The following is an 18,169-nucleotide window of genomic DNA, read 5'->3' as shown; positions in this document are numbered from 1 at the left end:
AAATGCAGGGGTAGATGGTCTGATTTGGCTTTCTTCTCTAATTTGAGAATTTTTCAACCCTATATATATAGTGATAGCACAAAAAAGCAAAAAGGAAGCAGAACAAAAAGAGAGAGCTGCCATAAAAGGCAGTCTGAGTTGTGATTGCATTGTATACTTGCCACAACAAATAAACAAAACAAAATGATACAAAACCCAGTTTTAGTCTATTGAGGAACTCCTTGAAAACACCAAAGGAATCTAAGAATAAGTGGAAAATCACAACAAAGTAGCAGACAATTTCGTTGAAATATTGGGGGAAAATAACTGGAATATTCAATCCAATTTGTAGCATAATCAGCTAGAAGTTTATCAAAATTATAATCCACAAATTCATTCAATCATTAGCTTTATACGATTAACAAAATTGGATTTTGCACAGCCTGTTAATGATGGCATCTTGAATAAGTCCCTCATCAGGAGATCGGATAGAGGAAACAGCATGCCAAATTCAATTCAGAAGAAGGGGGGATCACCAAAAAATTAGCAGAAAAGCAGATTAAATTCCCAGATTTTGGGTTCAAAAAAAATTTGGACCATTTCTCGATTTGTGCGTGTCATCCTTGCGCAGGGGCCATGCTAATCTTCTCTGTATCGTTCCAATTTTATCGGATGTCCCCGAAGGGACGTTCTTGTTCTTCAATGGCGAACTATATGTACTGGAAGATAGCTGGTTCATCGCCCGATGTGGGAGCTGGCGAGCTGCACAGAGAAAAGATATACTAGTGAAGAACTGAAGAGTGAAGACCGACCATAGCGGCCCATCAAAGCATATAAGCCCAGTCCAAAATTTGTAATGTGTATACAATAAATATTTTCTCCATTTCTTAAAAAATATTATATTTATTTATGTTTGTCCACATATATTTAAACCATTTCAATACAATCATTATACCAGGTACCATGATCTATCTTATATATTTTTAATATACTAAAAATTCACCTTTTAAAGGTACATTAGGTAAGTATTGAAGGTTCATTATTTGATATATTATCAAATATTCAAATAATGTACCTTCAATATATTAAAAGTAAACATTTATTCATAATATAATATATATTTTTTCAATATCATCCAAGTAATAAAATTTATTTTCCTTAAACCCATTTCCAAATGGCTATACATTATAGATAATTAAATAATTTAATCTATGAATTTTGCAATAGAAAAAAAAAAAAAGAAAATTGCTTACTAAAATTATATGTATATGTTCAAGTGAAAATGCGTTGAAATCCTTAAATAGGACATGGATACATCACGAATATCTAATAAAAAGCTCTACCAAATTACAATTTGGGTACAATAATAAATAAAAAATGGGAATTATAAACATTTTAGTATTATTTTCTAGGACCATTATTTATTTTCAATAAATATAGTTCAACTAATTAACATTTGCTTCAAAGGGAAGAGAAAAGTATGGAGCCATCAATCTCTTTGCATCACCTTTCTCCATCATCATCTCATATTAGCCATGAATTCAGGATTCCCATAACATAAAATCATATTACTGGGAGTTATTATATTAAAAACTTATTGATCAGACTTCATTAAGATTGCTGCAACATTAAAAGAACAAGAACATGAAAAAAATAATTAATACCATTTCACTGGCAGCAATGACTTTTAAACTATTGCCCCAAAAAACTTGACAAGCAATGAGTTTGCAAGATTTTATCTGATGAAAAAATTTAAGGAAATCCAAAGCTGAAGTGCAGCTTAGGGAATACTTACCGAATTTTCACAGGGGAACAAGGGATCCATGGCAGGGTTTTTAGGGAAAAAAAATTTGGACCATTTCTCGATTTGTGCCTATCATTCATGCTAACCTTCTCTGTATCGTTCCAATCCCTAACGGAATATTACACAACTATGAAGCGATTGAGATGCTAATCTTCTTCGAAACAGAACAAAAATGCAAAAACGTATGAACTGGGGAATTGAAGAAATTGCCAACTGACCTCGATGATGAATAATAACTGTTTATCAAACCATCAGCTTCGGAATTCCATTAAACCCTTAGTGCTTCCATTTGCGCTAGTCTAGTAGATAGTCTCAGTTCAACAACCAAAACTGAGAAATTAAAATGTCCCACATCGGGCAGCTATCAAACTTGAAACCAAAATATAAGTTTCCATTTGCGAGAGTTAGCCACGACCTTACTTGAACAGGATCTGTTCTATAGGCTCGTACCTCTGTATCCTTGAGTTCTAAGGAGACAAGAAACTAAGCTTGGTGGATGAATCATGGCCAAGAGGCTAGAGCGTGAGTAACAGCACCGTACCTTCACCGGGCGGAGCCGTCGAGGATTGTTCCTAGCCGTCTAGCCGCGGCTGGGATGGCCTCTTGGCTATCTGACATGCTTCCCATCTTTTTTTTTCGTTTTTCCATTTTCGACTGGTGGGTTTTTCCTAAAATGGAGTTGTAGATCAGTTGAACCCTATGAAAGTTCTACGTTTTGGGGACCTCTGCTGTGATGAATTGAAGCACTAGTCTGTGTACAATGAACAAGAAGCGTTTGTAGTCCAACGGTTAGGATAATTGTCTTTCAAGTAATTGACATGGGTTCAACTTTCAGCAAACGTAATATTTTCTCAGTTTATATTTATTTATGTAGTTTTCTTTTCTTGTGGAATTATTTTGTCTACATATTTTGTGATGAATTGAAGCACTAGTCTGTGTACAATGAACAAGAAGTGTTTGTAGTCCAATGGTTAGGATAATTGCCTTTCAAGTAATTGACCTGGGTTTAACTTTTAGCAAACGTAATATTTTCTCTGTTTATATTTATTTATGTAGTTTTCTTTTCTTGTGGAATTATTTTGTCTACATATATCCTTCTTCATTTAACTCTCTAATTTAAACCAGTTTTCAATATTATCCTTCTAATAAAATTTATTTCATTTTTTTGGAGTTTTTTTTTTGAAGTACTATTGGCGTTTATATTTAGTTCTTGTTAATTGCACTTAACATGTTCATTAATTATATTAAAAATATTTACCTAGTGTATACTCACTTTTTTTGTAAAAATAAAATTCTCATGTTATTATATGTAATAAATTTAAAAAAAAAAATCTAAAATGCTTGTCAAAATCGATACCAATCATATTTGGTACGATCATGTATTAACAGCATAATACTTATACTATGTATTTCCGTCTCATTTTACTTGTCTTATTTAGGCTAAACTAACTTTTTCTTCTTTACTTATTCTCTTTAGTATTTTTAAAATTTTTAAGTTTAATTTTTTTGATATTTAATGATACTCTTTATTTAGTTTCTAAAGATAAAAACTTTATATATATACCAATACTAAATATTATAAAAAATTGAATTGTAATTATCTAATTGACAAAAGAAAAATGAGGTGGAGGAAACTAACAAAGTAACAAAGTAAACTTCACAACAATCTTAATGCAAAATATTTCAGGAAATTTAGGACTGCTAAAGTTTCCAAATTCCAAACACAGTTGGACTGAAGAACTTGTAACATTTCATTCTTTCTCAATACCTCTTTATTACCAATGACTATGTTATTAAAGACACTGGAAAATTGGAGTTCTAACTAAGGAAAGGTTGCTCCAGCTTCAATAACATAAGAACTCCTCAACATACTGGGGGGTGAGCTGTGGATAAGATATCGTATGATGTGAGTGCCGGGTCTGATGTGGCATATGTTATCATCCTTCATAGTTCAAAGCGATATCAGTAAGCCAATTTCTCAGCATCCCAAATGATATTAACTTCACTTGTATTCCATACACTTATTCCAGTTCAGGGGCAATCATCTGTCATTGTTTCAGATCAAGAAAGATACAATTTGTGAATGACTAAACTACAAGACTTTAAGAATAACATACAGAGTAGATTTCAAATCCAGTCCTAGAATTACTAGTTTATGGTTTAAGGGTCCAACAACAAATGGTTCTTACATACATGCACAAGAGTAAATGTATTCTAGGAATAACCATGACAAGTGGAGCAAGAAATAAGCTAAGGACAAAAACCATATGCAATAAAATGGGATTAGAGTACCCACATTTGCAGCCATAATTTGTTCAATGTGTACAACACTGTAAGAAGATTCCTTTGGAAATACTCCGTAGTTTAGTTAAGAAATACTGATAGAAATTCATAACTAAAGGGTTGCTAAAATAATCAACTAGTACCAATAAAGAATTCCAAAAGATGATTTATATAATTGAAACACTTATAGAGAATCAAAATAGACCAACAAAAGAATTGAAACTATTATTAACAAATTTGAATTACTAGTTTATGGTTTAGGGTTCCTGTAAACCTCAACCCCGCCCAGTAACGGATGCAGAAAAGGCTGTGATCTACCATTTTACCCTCAGAACACAGTTATTTTAGAGAAGAAATATCAGAGAGAATTTTATTTCTAGACAATCTCTACTATTTTTTTTTTGGGTTCATAGATAATCTCTACTATGCAGTTTGTGCCTACTCCTCCATACAATGCATATAAGCTGATTACAATTTCTAGAAGCAATGATTCCAGCAGGTTTTGATAATCAGAGTTTAACCAGAGAGTGTTGAGCAACTGAAAAGTATAACAGAATGAAAAGCTGAGGCTTTAATTTGCACCATAATATAACCAAATCAACTTCATTTTCCCAAGAAATATGTCACTTAACCAGTAGAATGAATCATGTAGAGAGTTATAAATAATTAATAGTAAATTTGATATGAAGGCCAGAAATCTTGGCTTGCATAAGAAGAGAGTATAGAATAGATTGAGCTCTAAATTACTGTCTCTAAACTTGCATGTGATGAATTTGCGGAATCAAGGAGAAATTGATATCTTCTAAGAAAAGATTCAACTACAAGAAGATGGCTATCATGTTCAAGTCATATATTCAGTATTTGAAAACCTCAATCACCAGCATTCTTATCAATCACATATCGATCTATAGTCATCATGCCTACAGTTTATTTTCAGCCAACTTTCGATCATTGATCTTCAGACCATGTAAACCACCACGTATAAAAGAAGTATAGAAACTAGTAATTTAAACATTAAGACAATTTTGACTCATCTAAACTATAAAGCCCAGACTTTTTTCTTCTGAAAAGGAAACAACTTCAGTTGTGAAATACATATCTCTGGTGTCCAACATGGCGGCATACGTGTGGGAATCTTTATGACCTCATTTTCAGCCATGATTTAGCTTAAATTAGCTATGAAATCAAGAAAGGGAGTGGTGTGAAAACTACTACAGAAACTGCAGATCAACAAATGCCAAATTTTCGAACAGTTATTCAAACTCTCAAGCTCTCTGGCATATGTTCAACTCCATGTATGGTGCAAATTAAAGCAACAGTATAGGAGCACAAACAACACAACATAACATTTCACATATTCCATGAAGAAAAAAAAAAAAAAAAAAACCAATCCACTATAGCCTGTGTAATTTGGGAAAAATAAAAAATAAAAATAAAAGCATCCGCTCTGGTTTTCAATCACAAGTACGAAGAACCTAACACCTAACATAATCAATTTCATAAAACAAACGGAAATTAAGAAAGACTGACCGGAGAATCGTATGGAAGGTACATCGAAAACATCACTATTACGAGGATTGCAAACCCAGTTTAACAGATTGAAAACGCATCCAGTGCCCGCATTTCAGTAAAAGTGGAAAATCCCCAGATTATATTCACGAAATCTGGGGACAAATTAGCAGTTGTAGTTCTTGGATTTTTGGTTTGGAAAAAAATTTGGACCATTTCTCGATTTGTGCGTGTCATCCTTGCGCAGGGGCCATGCTAATCTTCTCTGTATCGTTCCAATTTTATCGGATGTCTCCGAAGGGACGGTATGTGCTTCCATGGTGGAGTATATGTACTGGAAACAAGCTGCTTCATGTGCCGATGTGGGAGCAGACGAGTTAAGCGACTACAGCGTAAACCGAATACATGTTAGCGTTCTGTAGCGGCCCATAAAGGCATGGAGGCCCGGCCCAAATTTCGTGGTTTTTATTTTTAAAATTTTAAAAAATTCTTTAAATTTTGTTTATTTATTACTCCGTAACTTTTATTTTTACGGTTTTTTTTTTAATGTAATAAATCAATAATTCATGGATTTCATGCTTTCATTTTAGTGGCGCTCTATAATTAAATGTAGAGCTGATATGCTTACGCCTTTTCGATCATCATTTTTGAGCTCTACTAAAAGATTGGCCATTTTCACCCCTTTGCGAGCTCTCATTAACTCTCTGTCAAATCTTGAACTTCGGCATGATGATCATTTTAAGCAATGCTACTACGTCTCTCAACCCAAAAGGGAGTGCTTTACGTTACCCAGAATAGATTATACCCTGGATCCAGAAGTAGCAAGGTCAAATTCGATGATCACAAGGCTATGCAAAGATGGTCGTGTCATTGAAGCACGAGGAGTGTTTGATGAAATGCCTGATCCAGATGTGATTTCCTGGACAGCTATGATTTCGGGGTACATAAGTTGTGGCATGATTAATGAAGCTCGGGAGTTGTTTGATAGAGGTGATGCTAAGAGAAATGTTGTAACTTGGACAGCTATGGTTGCTGGGTATATGAGGGGGAATCAAATTTTAGATGCTCAGAGGCTTTTCAAGGAGATGCCGGAAAAGAATGTGGTATCTTGGAATAGTATGATTAATGGGTATGTGAAAGCTGGTAGAATTGATGAGGCTTTGGCATTTTTTGAGAATATGGAAGAGAGGAATGTAGTTTCTTGGAATATGATAATTGGAGGACTAACTCAATGTGGAAGGGTTGATGAGGCATGGAGGATTTTTGATCAAATGTCAGAAAGGAACGTGGTCTCTTGGACTACCATGATTTCTGGGTTGTCAAGCAATGGGAGAGTAGATGAGGCAAGAATGTTTTTTGAGGGGATGCCAGAGCGGAATGTGGTTTCCTGGAATGCAATGATTACTGGGTACATAAAGAATTTGAGGTTTGATGAAGCATTTGAACTATTTGAGAGGATGCCTGAAAAGAGTGTTCTCTCATGGAATACAATGATCTCTGGTTTTATAGAAAACAAGGACATGAATAGTGCAAGAATGTTGTTCAATGAAATGCCGAGAAAAGATGTAGTTTCTTGGACATTGATGATTAATGGCTCTGTGCAGAATGGCCAAAGTGAAAAAGCCATAGAAACTTTTAGTGATATGCAGTGGGATACCCGGGTAAAACCAAATGAAGGGACCTTCGTTTGTGTTTTGAGTGCTTGTAGTAACTTAGCTGGTCTGGGTGAAGGGATGCAAATTCACCAAGTAATTAGCAAGACAGTTTATCAAGATAACCAATTGGTCATTTCTGGACTTATTGACATGTATTCAAAATGTGGAGAGCTGTCAACTGCCAGGAAAATATTTGATGATGGATTAAGAGGCCAGATGGATCTGGTCTCTTGGAATGGAATGATTGCAGCATATGCTCACCATGGATGTGGTAGGGAAGCAATCAATTTGTTCAAAGATATGCAAAAGATGGGGTTCAGACCAAATGATGTAACTTATGTGGGGTTGCTTGCTGCCTGCAGCCATTCGGGATTAGTTGAGGAAGGGTTAAATTACTTTATTCAGCTTATGAGAGATGAGTCCATAGAGGTTGGTGACCATCACTACTCATGCCTCGTTGATCTCTGCAGTCGAGCAGGAAACCTCAAAGAGGCTTATCGGTTCATGGAACAACTCCAAGCAAAGCTACCTGCAAAGATTTGGGTAGCTCTTCTTTCAGGATGTAATGTTCATGGGGACCAAGAAACCGGGAAACTGGCAGGAGAAAAACTCCTAGAGGTAGACCAGGTGGCTGCAGAAAGTTCTAGTACTTATATGCTGCTATCGAACATATATGCTTCAAGTGGGAACTGGAAAGAAGCTGCAAAACTGCAGGGGAAAATGAAGGATAGAGGATTGAGAAAGCAGCCAGGTTGTAGTTGGATTGAAGTAGCAAATAGGGTTCATGTTTTTGTGGCTGGTGATAGATCTCATGATGAAACTGAGCTTCTTTATTCTTTGCTAGGTAGTCTTCATATGAAAATGAAAAGGGCTGTTTTCTTTACTACACACAATTTCATATTGGAAGATGATTTTGCATTCATTTGACCTTTGGCCTTTCATTAATGGTTGAAATATGAATCAACCAAACAGTTCAATGCAATATTGTTAATAGAGACATAAGATACGATAGTCGGATATAATTCAAGGGAAATAAAGGTTGATCTCGGGAGGCTTATACTATTAGACTAGAAGGTACTTGGCAAAGTAAATAGAGTATTGGGTAGATCCATTACCAATATAGTATGATTTTGTTGGGTTGTATATCCATGTAGAAGGGTATATGCTTAGAGGAGAAGGAATTGAGAAAGGAGTGATCACATGTGCCAATCCTCTTCTATCCATGTTTCATTTGATTTATTCAAACTAAGAAGTTTACATATGAGAAATGTTTACTCCAGAGCTTTTTAATGAGTCCTTGGAGGGAATGAAACCGACACCGCTCCTTCGTCTTCTAGGCCAAAGGAGGTGAATGTTGGGGTTATGTTCACAGTCCATTCGGTTATTGGCGAGTCTGTGAAGCCTGCCCTGGAAGCTGCAGCAAATGATGTCAATTCTGATTCGACCATTCTCAATGGCACTAAGCTGAACTTCATAATGCAGGATAAGCAGTGGATTCATTGGAATGATTGATGGTATTTCTTTACCTGCTCTGCTATGATGTCCATCTTCTTGTCCAGTTTTGGTCCCCTCTTATTCTATCTGCACTTGTTAAGCTCTTATTCTATCTGCAACAGATTTGATTCTCATCATGCTGTGTTTTTGTAGCTCTGCAGGTGATGGAAAGCAACATAGTTGCTGCAATTGGGCCGTAATCCTCAGGAATAGCGCATGTAATATCGCATATAGTGAATGAGCTTCGAGTCCCGCTTTTATCATTTGGGGCAACAGACCCGACCCTCAATTCTCTGCAGAACCCTTTCTTTCTGCGCACTGTCACAAATGATCGCTTCCAAATGCTGGCTGTGGCTGATCTCATAGGGTACTTTGGACGGAAGGAGGTGATTGCCATATTTGTTGATGATGATAATGGCAGAAATGGGATATCTGTTCTGGGTGATGCTCTTGCTGCGAAACGTGCCAAGATTTCTTACAAGGCAGCCTTACCCCCCGGAGCCACCAGAGAAGAGATCAATACCTTGTTGTTCAATGTGAACCTGATGGAATCGCGAGTTTATGTGGTGCATGTAAATCCTGATTCTGGGCTAAATATTTTCTCAGAAGCAAAGAGCCTGAATATGATATGAAGTGGCTATGTCTGGATTGCTACAGATTGGATTCCTTCTGTTTTAGACTCTTCACAAACAGTCAATTTCGAGACAATGGATCTCCTGCGTGGGGTAGTTGCTCTTCGCCATCACACGCCTGATTCTGATCAGAAGAAAAGGTTTGCATCGCGTTGGAGAAGTTTCAGTGAGAAAGAAGCCTCGGGGTTTAATTCGTTTGCTCTCTATGCTTATGACTCAGTGTGGTTACTTGCAAGAGCTCTTGATGTTTTCTTCTGTGAAGGTGGAAGTGTGACCTTTTCTAGTGACCCCAAATTGAGTAATATCAAAGGCAGTGCCCTCCACAGCCAATACTACCATTTTTGTACCCAATACGAATACAATTGGTACCAGCAATGATCAACACTGTAAAATTTTATGTGCATAACTACATCAAGAAAGACTGAACAAGATTTCAATTGGTACAAAGTTGAAAGACTGGACAAGAATACTACATTAAGAATATCTGATCCATCTCTCCCAAGTTACAGTTTGGGTACAATAATAAATAAATAAAAGGGGATTGTCAACATTTCAGCATTATTTTCTAAGAGCTATTTTTTTCAATAAATAATAGTTCAACTAATTAACATTTGCTTCAAAAGGGAAGACAAAATTGAGACACCAATCTCCAAAGCAAAGCAATATTCTTAAACCAATCTCTTTTGTATGAGGTTGGTTCTCCATCATCTCTCATATTTGCCATGAATGAATTCAGAATTCCCAGTTCAATGGCCATCATCATCATCTGTCATCATTTCAGGGGAAACCAGCAAAGAAACAAATGATTATCAACTGAAGAAGAGGGTGAAACATCACCCAGCTGATTAATTATCAAAAAAAAAAAATAAAAAAAAAAATACAAGACAGCCAAAATATTGTACAAGGAGGATATGATAGATGGTGGTATTTCTATTGATGATCATGACTGACAATCTGATCAACAAATGCAACAATTTATCAGGTGTTTTCAAAGTTAAATTAAAGCCTTTTATGAAAAGGAAATAGATAACCCAATTTGAGAGATACTAGAGCAAATGAAAATCCAAAATGTATTACAAGTATCTCAAATCCAACATGTCTTATGCATTCAAATATAATAGCAATATATGTACATACTGTACCTCACATCTACAATAAAAAGAACACATAATAATAATAATCAACCCACTACAGCCAGGTGCCGGGTAACCCATAACAATATGAATGTTTGCAGAATTACTATTGCCAAAGTTGACAAGCAATGAGGTTGCAGATTTACCTCTAAAATTAGTTTTATCTGTGTAGTGCATGGAGCAATAAGACGTACTATGGACATTCCATCTTCTGGACCACAGCACCAGTATCAGACTAGCACCCTATTCTTATACTGGGAGAGTTCCATAAATGTGAAACCTGTGAGACTGACTGGAACCATAAGAAGACACCCTCACCAGCTTTTCTTTCTGAAAAGGAAACAACTTCAGGTGCAAACACATATCTCCGGTTTCCAACTTGGCAAAAGCGTGGGAACCTTTATGACTTCTTGTCAATCATGATTGGATTCAGGTATGAAATTAAGAAAGGGAGTGGTGGGAAGACTGGAGTACTGGACTATACGAACTGCAGAGCAAATGTCAAATTTCAGTATTTGAAACGCTCAAACTCTCCAGCATTCAACTACAAGTAAGATTCAATGCAACAGTGATTCGAGCATAAACATCACAATAAAACATTTCAAATCTTCATGAAAAATGCAAACAATAACTTAACCACTATAGCCTAAAGTGCCTGGCAACCCGCTACAGAATCAAGAATCAAATGACAGAATACAAAACATGGGCTCACACAATTGTGCATATGGATGAATTCCCTGAGTTTCGGACAATCCACAACTTCATCCATTCACATAAAATAAAAATAAGGGACAAAGAAAGCTAGAAATTTGATTTAAAAATAAATAAATAAATAAAATCACTCGTACAATGGTTTCAACCCGAGTTTTGCAGATTGAGTAATCCCATCTAATGCAGTTCAGAAGAACTGGGAAATTCCCAAAAAATTAGCAGATTAAATTCACAAAAATTTGGGCAAAACCCCACAAAAACATAGAAGATTAAATTCATGAAAACTAGGAGAAAAAAAATCCAAATAATATAGAAGATAAAATTTACGGTGTTTTGGAGGAAAAAATGGACCATTTCTCGATTTGTGCATGCCATCCTTGCACAGGGTTCATGATAATCTTCTTCGTTTTGTTCCAATTTTAATGGACGTCCCCAAAGGGATGCTCAGTCCTTCCATGGCGGCGTATATTCTTTTTTGGTACTATGATTTCAGAGGTCATATAGTCACACTGTATTTCAACTAACATAAAATCATATTACTGGGGGTTATTATATTAAAAACCTATTGATTTACCAATGAGACTTCCTTAAGATTACCGCAACATTAAAGAACAAGAACATGAAAAAATAATTAATACAATTAAACTGGCAGCAGGGAGAAGGCCGAAGGGAAGTGAGAAGAATACTGGGGTTGATTTATCTTTTTTCTCTGGTCCCGTTCACTAGACTCAGCTTCTTGATCACAATGATAGCGGCAGCATGACCACCATTACTCCCAGCAAACTTCAAACAATTACAAAGTTCAATTTGTGGTCAATAGGATGGAGAATGGAGTTGTGGGTTGTAGGAAGTAGTTTTATACCAGTACTAAACCATTCATGCCTTATAGATTCTTCCACAGGCAAGAACAGCTGAGTAAAAATAGAGGAGAAGAAAAGGCCAGCTTTCTTGTGTTTGTAAGACTTGACAATTGTTTGTCAAATGTTACAATAATGGGCACATATATTTATAAGTACAACAAATGCCTTTAGTGGAATTACATGTGTTAAATCACTAAATCTATTAGACTGTTATACGTAAATCATGTCTTCAGCACTTGAAATCGCATACAACTCTAAGAACCATGCAGTTAGATGAACATAGACAGCATGCCATTACAAGTCACATATTCCACAGCAATGGGTATAATTTATCAGCATTCATAGTTCAAAATTATAATTTATTCTGAACAACAAATCTAAAAGAGATTTTGCTTTATGGAGTAGTTTATTTTATATTCTTAATTCTTCCCATTTTCTATACTAGATCATGGACATTCAGCTCCTGGACAGAGAAGAATTACAGAAACTACATGGTGATTTAGATGTCAATCACATCTTTACTTGTACAGAGCACAGAGGTTTGAGAAGATTGACCTTTAAATTATTGTTGAAGGGACAAGCTAGCAATGAATTCGCAGAGTATTAAGAGAAACAAGACTAATAGATATTCTGCCTTCCTAACCAAAGCACCCAGACCCCACAAGCTAATTGATAACTGTTTTCTGAAAGGAATCAACTTCAGGAATTCAGGTTTCGAAACATTAAACAGATAATTGTCGACCATAATTCAGCTATGAAATCCCCGTAGCAGGAAAGCTAAAAGAATGATAACACTCATGACTCATACATCATAATATTTTTTTAAGTGTTTCACATTTATATATGAAAAGAAGAAGAAAACTACTTATCATATCACATCTACTACAACCAGGTGCCATCTGATACATAATTATGAATGTTAGTGAACCATCAGAACTCCCAGTTCAATATTTTACAGTATTTTTACTCATTCCTCATACTAAACTTAAGAGATATATCACCTGGAATTCACTGCAACACATATGAAATTTCATTGTTTATTAAGATAGAATGAATTCAATTGCAACTTGAAAAACTACCAATAATCTAATGACCGTATACAAAACACGCACAATAGTAGAGCAAGAAATAGCATAATAGTTTTCCACTCTGGATTTCAATTAGAGGTATGAAGAACCTATATACATATTCAATTCTATCAAGCAAACGGTAAGAGTGAAAAGACCCAGGAATGGTACAAGAGGTTATTTGGATTTCCAATCTCAACAGCATCGTATGTATTTGAATCCCAAACGCGGTCAAGCAGGTTAGGGAAAAGGAAAACCCGAGTAGCTTAGCAAATACTTACCGTATTTTCACCGAAGAACAAGCCAAGAGAAAAAATTTGGACCATTTCTCGATTTGTGCGTGTCATCCTTGCGCAGGGGCCATGCTAATCTTCTCTGTATCGTTCCAATTTTATCGGATGTCCCCGAAGGGACACTCATTGCATCCATGGCGGAGTATCAATACTGGGAGCAAGTTGTTTCATCAGCCGATGTGGGAGCTTGTCCAGAGAGAGTAAAGACAAACAAACGCAAAAAACCATCATGTCCTTAAAGCGGCCCGTTAATGCATGGAGACCCGGTCCAATTCCACTCGTTTTCTTTGTATCTTCTTTATATATTGTTTAATTTAATTTAATTTTTTATTTTTTGTTTTATTCTATTATGCATTGATAATTTTTGTAGTTAATATGTTATATCATTATTATCATGTTTCAATAGTTAAATTTTACCCAACAAATAATTATTTTAAATTACTTGAAAATCTCAAATTTTAAAATTCGAGACTTAACAAATCTTACAACACATCAAATTTCAAAATTTAAAACACGAGAGATGATCATTTTAAGCAATGAAATGATACTCTATCAGTATCAGTTTAACTCAAAAGGACATGTTACACTATCCAGTAGGGATGTCAATTCAATCCGACCCTAATACCGAGTCGACCGGGGAATGGGGAGAGTTTTCCCATCCCCACCGTGGACAAGGATTGCACCCCGCCCCGACCCCGACCCCAAAATATATATTATATTATATTATATAATTATATGCAATATACTAATATTTATCTAAACTAATATTTAATTTGGACTTTTGACCTTTTTTTTTCAAGTTATTATGTATAGATATTTGATATTTTTGTTAAAGAATTTAGTTAAGGATATTTGGTATTTTGGTTAAGGGATTTAGTATTGTTTAATATTTTAAGTATTTTGTACTGGTTGTATTTTTAGATGATTGAAGGTTAGGCTAATTGGATATTAAATATATAAATTTATAAATTAATTATATAATTTAAATAAAATATTATTTTATAATGTACTAATAATTGAAAATTGTATTTTAAAAAAATTGGGGCTGGAATCGTCGTCCCCGAAAAATCACCGCGGGAATGAAGATGGGGATAATTCCCGTCCACGTTGAGAAACGGGACGGGGTCGGAAAACAGGGATGAATTCGATAGAGCTGTCAAAACGGTCTCACGGGGCGGGATGGGCCAAAACACACCAAAGCCCGTCCTCATAGCGGGACGGGCTAAAAAGCCCGCCTCTTAGCGGGCTTAGCGAGCTTGGAATGTGGTCAGCCCGCTCTGCCATGCCAAAGCCCGCTGGCGGGGCGGGCTAGTCCACCAATCAATTTTTTCAGTGTGTTAGTTTTTTTTTTTTTTTTTTTAAATCACTGTACAATATCCTTCAAAAAAAAAAAATCATTGTACAGACGTACAGTACACTAACACAATAACACTACCTAGTATTGTATTCCTATAAATCTATAATCCTATAAGTTATAACACACTAACACAATTACACAAACTAAAATAACACAAAAAATAATATGTATTAAATACTAAATATATATACAAAATATATATGTATTAGCAGGTCGCGGGCTAAACCCGTGACTCGTCCCGCTTGGACCCGTGACCCAGGCGAGACGGGCTAAAAAGCCCGCCTCCTGGCGGATCAAAATTTTAAGAACCCGTCCCCTACCTACGGCAGTATGAGACGGATCGACCCGACGGGTAAAACCCATTTTTTACGGCTCTAGAATTCGAGGACGGGGAGTCGGGGACCTCATTTCCCGCCCCGTTGCCATCTCTACTACCCAAAATAGATTACACATTGAATCCAGAAGTAGCAAGGTCAAATCCGATTATCACAAAGCTATGCAAACAAACAGGGATCTATCATCGATTATTTTGCAATAGAAAAGATATTATGAGAATGAACTATCGATTTGGCATGGAAAGTTTTGTTCTTTTGTAGAATGCAACAAAATTCATAGCCCAGACTGTTGAAGACAAGACTTAGAGAACCAAACAAACACTTGAAGAAAGCAGAAAGCATTACATCAACAAATTCCTTTTAATACCCATACACAACGGAAAAATCTTATTCAAGAATTCCTGTGACCAATTACAGTTCATGATTCAATGATAACCAAAAAATAGGGAGTGTGACCATTTCAGCCTTGTCTAAGACTATCTATTTTCAGCTAATTCTCATTTGCTTCAAAGGGAAGAGAAAATTGGGACACCGGGCAAGGTAGCTCCAGCTTCAATGATGTAACAGTTCCCCGAGACATACTCAGATGAGTCGTGGATTAGGTATCGTACCAGTGATGTTAGCGCTGGGTCTGATGTGCCGTATGTTCTCAAAGGTACAGTCTTCAAAGCAACGTTCTTAAGCCAATCTCTTTGCATGAGGCTCTCCGTTATCTCAGATTTGAAGAGTCCGGGAGATATTGAGTTGATTCTTATTCCATGCTTTCCCATTTCCATGGCCATCATCTGTCATAATTTCAGGGGAAACCGAAAATAATAAGAGTAATTATCAGCAGAAGTAAAGAGTGAAACATTACCGGGATTGTAAATGGAAGACAACCAAGATAATGGAGAAGGAAATATGGTGGTAATTTTGTTTACGCCTGCTATATATTTGCATACAATAGGTATCTATGTGAGAGCAAACCGAGAAAAACAGAGAATTGCAATGCAAAAAAACCAAAAATTGCTCCCTGCAGCAGGCATAAGTACACATACATTGAAGTTTTTGGATGTCAAGAAACTTATAATTCAATTTTCCTTAATGAATTTGTGTTGAGATGTCCATTTGACTTTCTCATATAAATATATAATACCAACAAACAGGATCTGCAGAGGACTGTCTGCTCAAAATCATGATTTCTAATGCAAAACTGCTTCACTAACATTCTGTAAAACAAAAAACCTTCCTTCTTTTTGATACATTAGATATCCTACTTACGTTAGACTAATCTTAAACCCCTAGAGCCTCTGCCTAAGAGCCTCTAGAAGAGCTAAATCGCGACAGTTCCCAGGTTTCCACCCCCAGGTTGATTCGAACCCCCACACTGTCCCTGGAGCGACTTTAAAGTGATAGGTCGAACCAACTGGCCCGTGGGGCAACGAAAACAGAAAAACCTTCCTGCTATTTAAAGTGGTGATCCAATGAAAGGTCCACCACACAACCAATTAATCAAGTATAGTACAGACCTAATATCACAGCTATTAAAGAATTAACAGAACATGCAAATGAATGCAACCTTTGGATCCTGACCAAAACTCCAAAAGATGGAAAGAATGCTACCTTTGTCATTGTGTTGACAGCAACCTTTGAACAAGCATAGGCAAGGCTCCCTGGCAATTGCCCACGATTAAGACCAGCAATTGAAGAGATATTAATGACAGAACCTCCTTGTTTTGCATTGCACATGTGCAAACAAACATATTTTGAGACCAACCATGTGCCAGTTAAGTTTGTTTTAATGATGTTATTCCATTCTTCTTCAGACAAATCCAGTGGAGTGTGTACCCTTCCTGTGATTGCAGATGAAGGAGTCAAAAATATTGACTTAAGGAGAGTACTAATTTTAGCATTATTTTATAATCCTTAACAACCATAAGCAAAACCAAACAACAATTATTTCACAAATTTCAAGAGAAATGCTGGAGAACTATCATCATTTTTAATTCATTGAAAAAATATTATAATTGGTGGATGGAATTTTTTGAGTATCTGGTTGTTATATCCTATTTAAGATAAGTAGGTGAATATTTAAGCGGATATTAATCATTTAACCACAGGGAATGGCGATCCGGGAAATTACCTCTGACGCCGGCGTTGTTAATCAAGGCATCGATACGGCCAAACGCATCCCAAGCCCTCTGCACGGCGGCCTCGATTGCGGGCCCATTCGCACTCACATCGAGCTCGACGGCCACCGCGGTGAGCTGCCGGCTGGAGTTCGGCTCACCGGAACCAGCCCCGTTGATTTCATCGCAGAGAGATTGAAGGCGGTCGATTCGGCGAGCCGCGGCGATGATTCTGCAACCGGCTTTGGCCAAGTCGAGGCAGAACTCTCGGCCCAGCCCCGACGACGCTCCGGTGACCATCACCACCTTGTCCCTAAGGCTCCGCCACGGCTCCAGGTGGGTTGCCACTTTGCTACGGCTCTCCATTACTCGCCGTGAGCTCAAAGATCACCAGGTAATGTAGGAGCAAATATATGGAGAAGTGAAGAGTAAAGACCTTTGCTGGGTAGTGGGGTTTGCAGTTGTTGCGTATGAAATGGTTAGGCTGCTATGAAGAAGGCAATATATACATATATAGGTGTGTCATTTGTGGAGAATGTTGGTTTGAATAGTCAAGACCAAAATCAACATAAAATATTAAGAAAATTAAAAAAGTATTAACAAAAAATCACGTTTATTGATATGATAATATGGTTCACTTTAAAAAAATGAGAAAATATTATAAGAATGTGAATAATATTATCACTCGCCGAAAATATTATAAGAATGTGAATAACATTATCACCCGCCTACTAATCTACATTATCATACCTATAAACACGTTTATTATCATCTTTCATTATTATTTATTTACCTACTTATATCATTGAGTAACTCAGTATAAATATAATATACTATAATTTATTTATACTTAAATCATTACTTTTAGCATAGTTTATATCTAATCTTATGACAAAGTTGAGCAAATTTTAAATAATTTTATATATGATAAATTATAAAGGAGTTGAAT

The 18,169-nt window shown here is 36.2% G+C and overlaps 2 protein-coding genes, 3 long non-coding RNA genes and 2 pseudogenes across 5 annotated transcripts in view; 2 read left to right on the top strand and 5 right to left on the bottom strand.

Moving 5' to 3' along the window:
- Positions 1-544, bottom strand: part of LOC109158814 — a 1,206-nt gene extending 662 nt beyond the window's left edge. Inside the window, exon 1 of the long non-coding RNA XR_002050441.1 lies at positions 1-544. This exon is cut by the window's left edge and continues 86 nt beyond it. This is a non-coding gene — a long non-coding RNA (uncharacterized LOC109158814).
- LOC109158810 overlaps positions 1-2,471 on the bottom strand; it is an 11,914-nt pseudogene extending 9,443 nt beyond the window's left edge.
- Positions 2,472-3,513: 1,042 nt separating this feature from the next.
- LOC109158816 lies at positions 3,514-5,966 on the bottom strand. Its single transcript, XR_002050443.1, has 2 exons — positions 5,597-5,966; positions 3,514-3,828 (listed from the first exon to the last, which is right to left on the bottom strand). It is a non-coding gene; the product is annotated as an uncharacterized LOC109158816 (long non-coding RNA).
- Positions 5,967-6,151: 185 nt separating this feature from the next.
- Positions 6,152-8,225, top strand: LOC109158802 (pentatricopeptide repeat-containing protein At2g35030, mitochondrial-like). The gene has a single exon (XM_019306698.1). The coding sequence runs from the start codon at positions 6,196-6,198 to the stop codon at positions 8,155-8,157; it is 1,962 nt and encodes a 653-aa protein (XP_019162243.1). The 5' UTR covers positions 6,152-6,195; the 3' UTR covers positions 8,158-8,225.
- A 167-nt stretch (positions 8,226-8,392) lies between these two features.
- LOC109158783 lies at positions 8,393-9,734 on the top strand (annotated as a pseudogene).
- A 217-nt stretch (positions 9,735-9,951) lies between these two features.
- Positions 9,952-11,115, bottom strand: LOC109158815. Its single transcript, XR_002050442.1, has 2 exons — positions 10,745-11,115; positions 9,952-10,310 (listed from the first exon to the last, which is right to left on the bottom strand). It is a non-coding gene; the product is annotated as an uncharacterized LOC109158815 (long non-coding RNA).
- A 4,302-nt stretch (positions 11,116-15,417) lies between these two features.
- LOC109158809 (3-oxoacyl-[acyl-carrier-protein] reductase FabG-like) lies at positions 15,418-17,730 on the bottom strand. Its single transcript, XM_019306707.1, has 3 exons — positions 17,235-17,730; positions 16,715-16,944; positions 15,418-15,897 (listed from the first exon to the last, which is right to left on the bottom strand). Exons 1-3 carry the CDS (start codon positions 17,584-17,586, stop codon positions 15,619-15,621), a joined length of 861 nt encoding a protein of 286 aa, XP_019162252.1. The 5' UTR covers positions 17,587-17,730; the 3' UTR covers positions 15,418-15,618.
- Between the last annotated feature and the right edge of the window lie 439 nt (positions 17,731-18,169).

The sequence above is a fragment of the Ipomoea nil genome, unplaced genomic scaffold, assembly GCF_001879475.1.
Source record: "Ipomoea nil cultivar Tokyo-kokei standard unplaced genomic scaffold, Asagao_1.1 scaffold2826, whole genome shotgun sequence".
Classification (NCBI taxonomy): Eukaryota; Viridiplantae; Streptophyta; class Magnoliopsida; order Solanales; family Convolvulaceae; genus Ipomoea; species Ipomoea nil.
This window is presented reverse-complemented; position numbering and strand designations above follow the sequence as displayed.

Coding starts and splice junctions, on each gene's coding strand:
- LOC109158802 (XM_019306698.1), top strand. CDS start 6,196: ATGCTTACGCCTTTTCGATCATCATTTTTGAGCTCTACTAAAAGATTG.
- LOC109158809 (XM_019306707.1), bottom strand. CDS start 17,586: ATGGAGAGCCGTAGCAAAGTGGCAACCCACCTGGAGCCGTGGCGGAGC. Junction 16,945..17,234: donor TAACAACGCCGGCGTCAGAG/GTAATTTCCCGG, acceptor CTGCAATCACAG/GAAGGGTACACACTCCACTG. Junction 15,898..16,714: donor CTGTCAACACAATGACAAAG/GTAGCATTCTTT, acceptor AAATTATGACAG/ATGATGGCCATGGAAATGGG.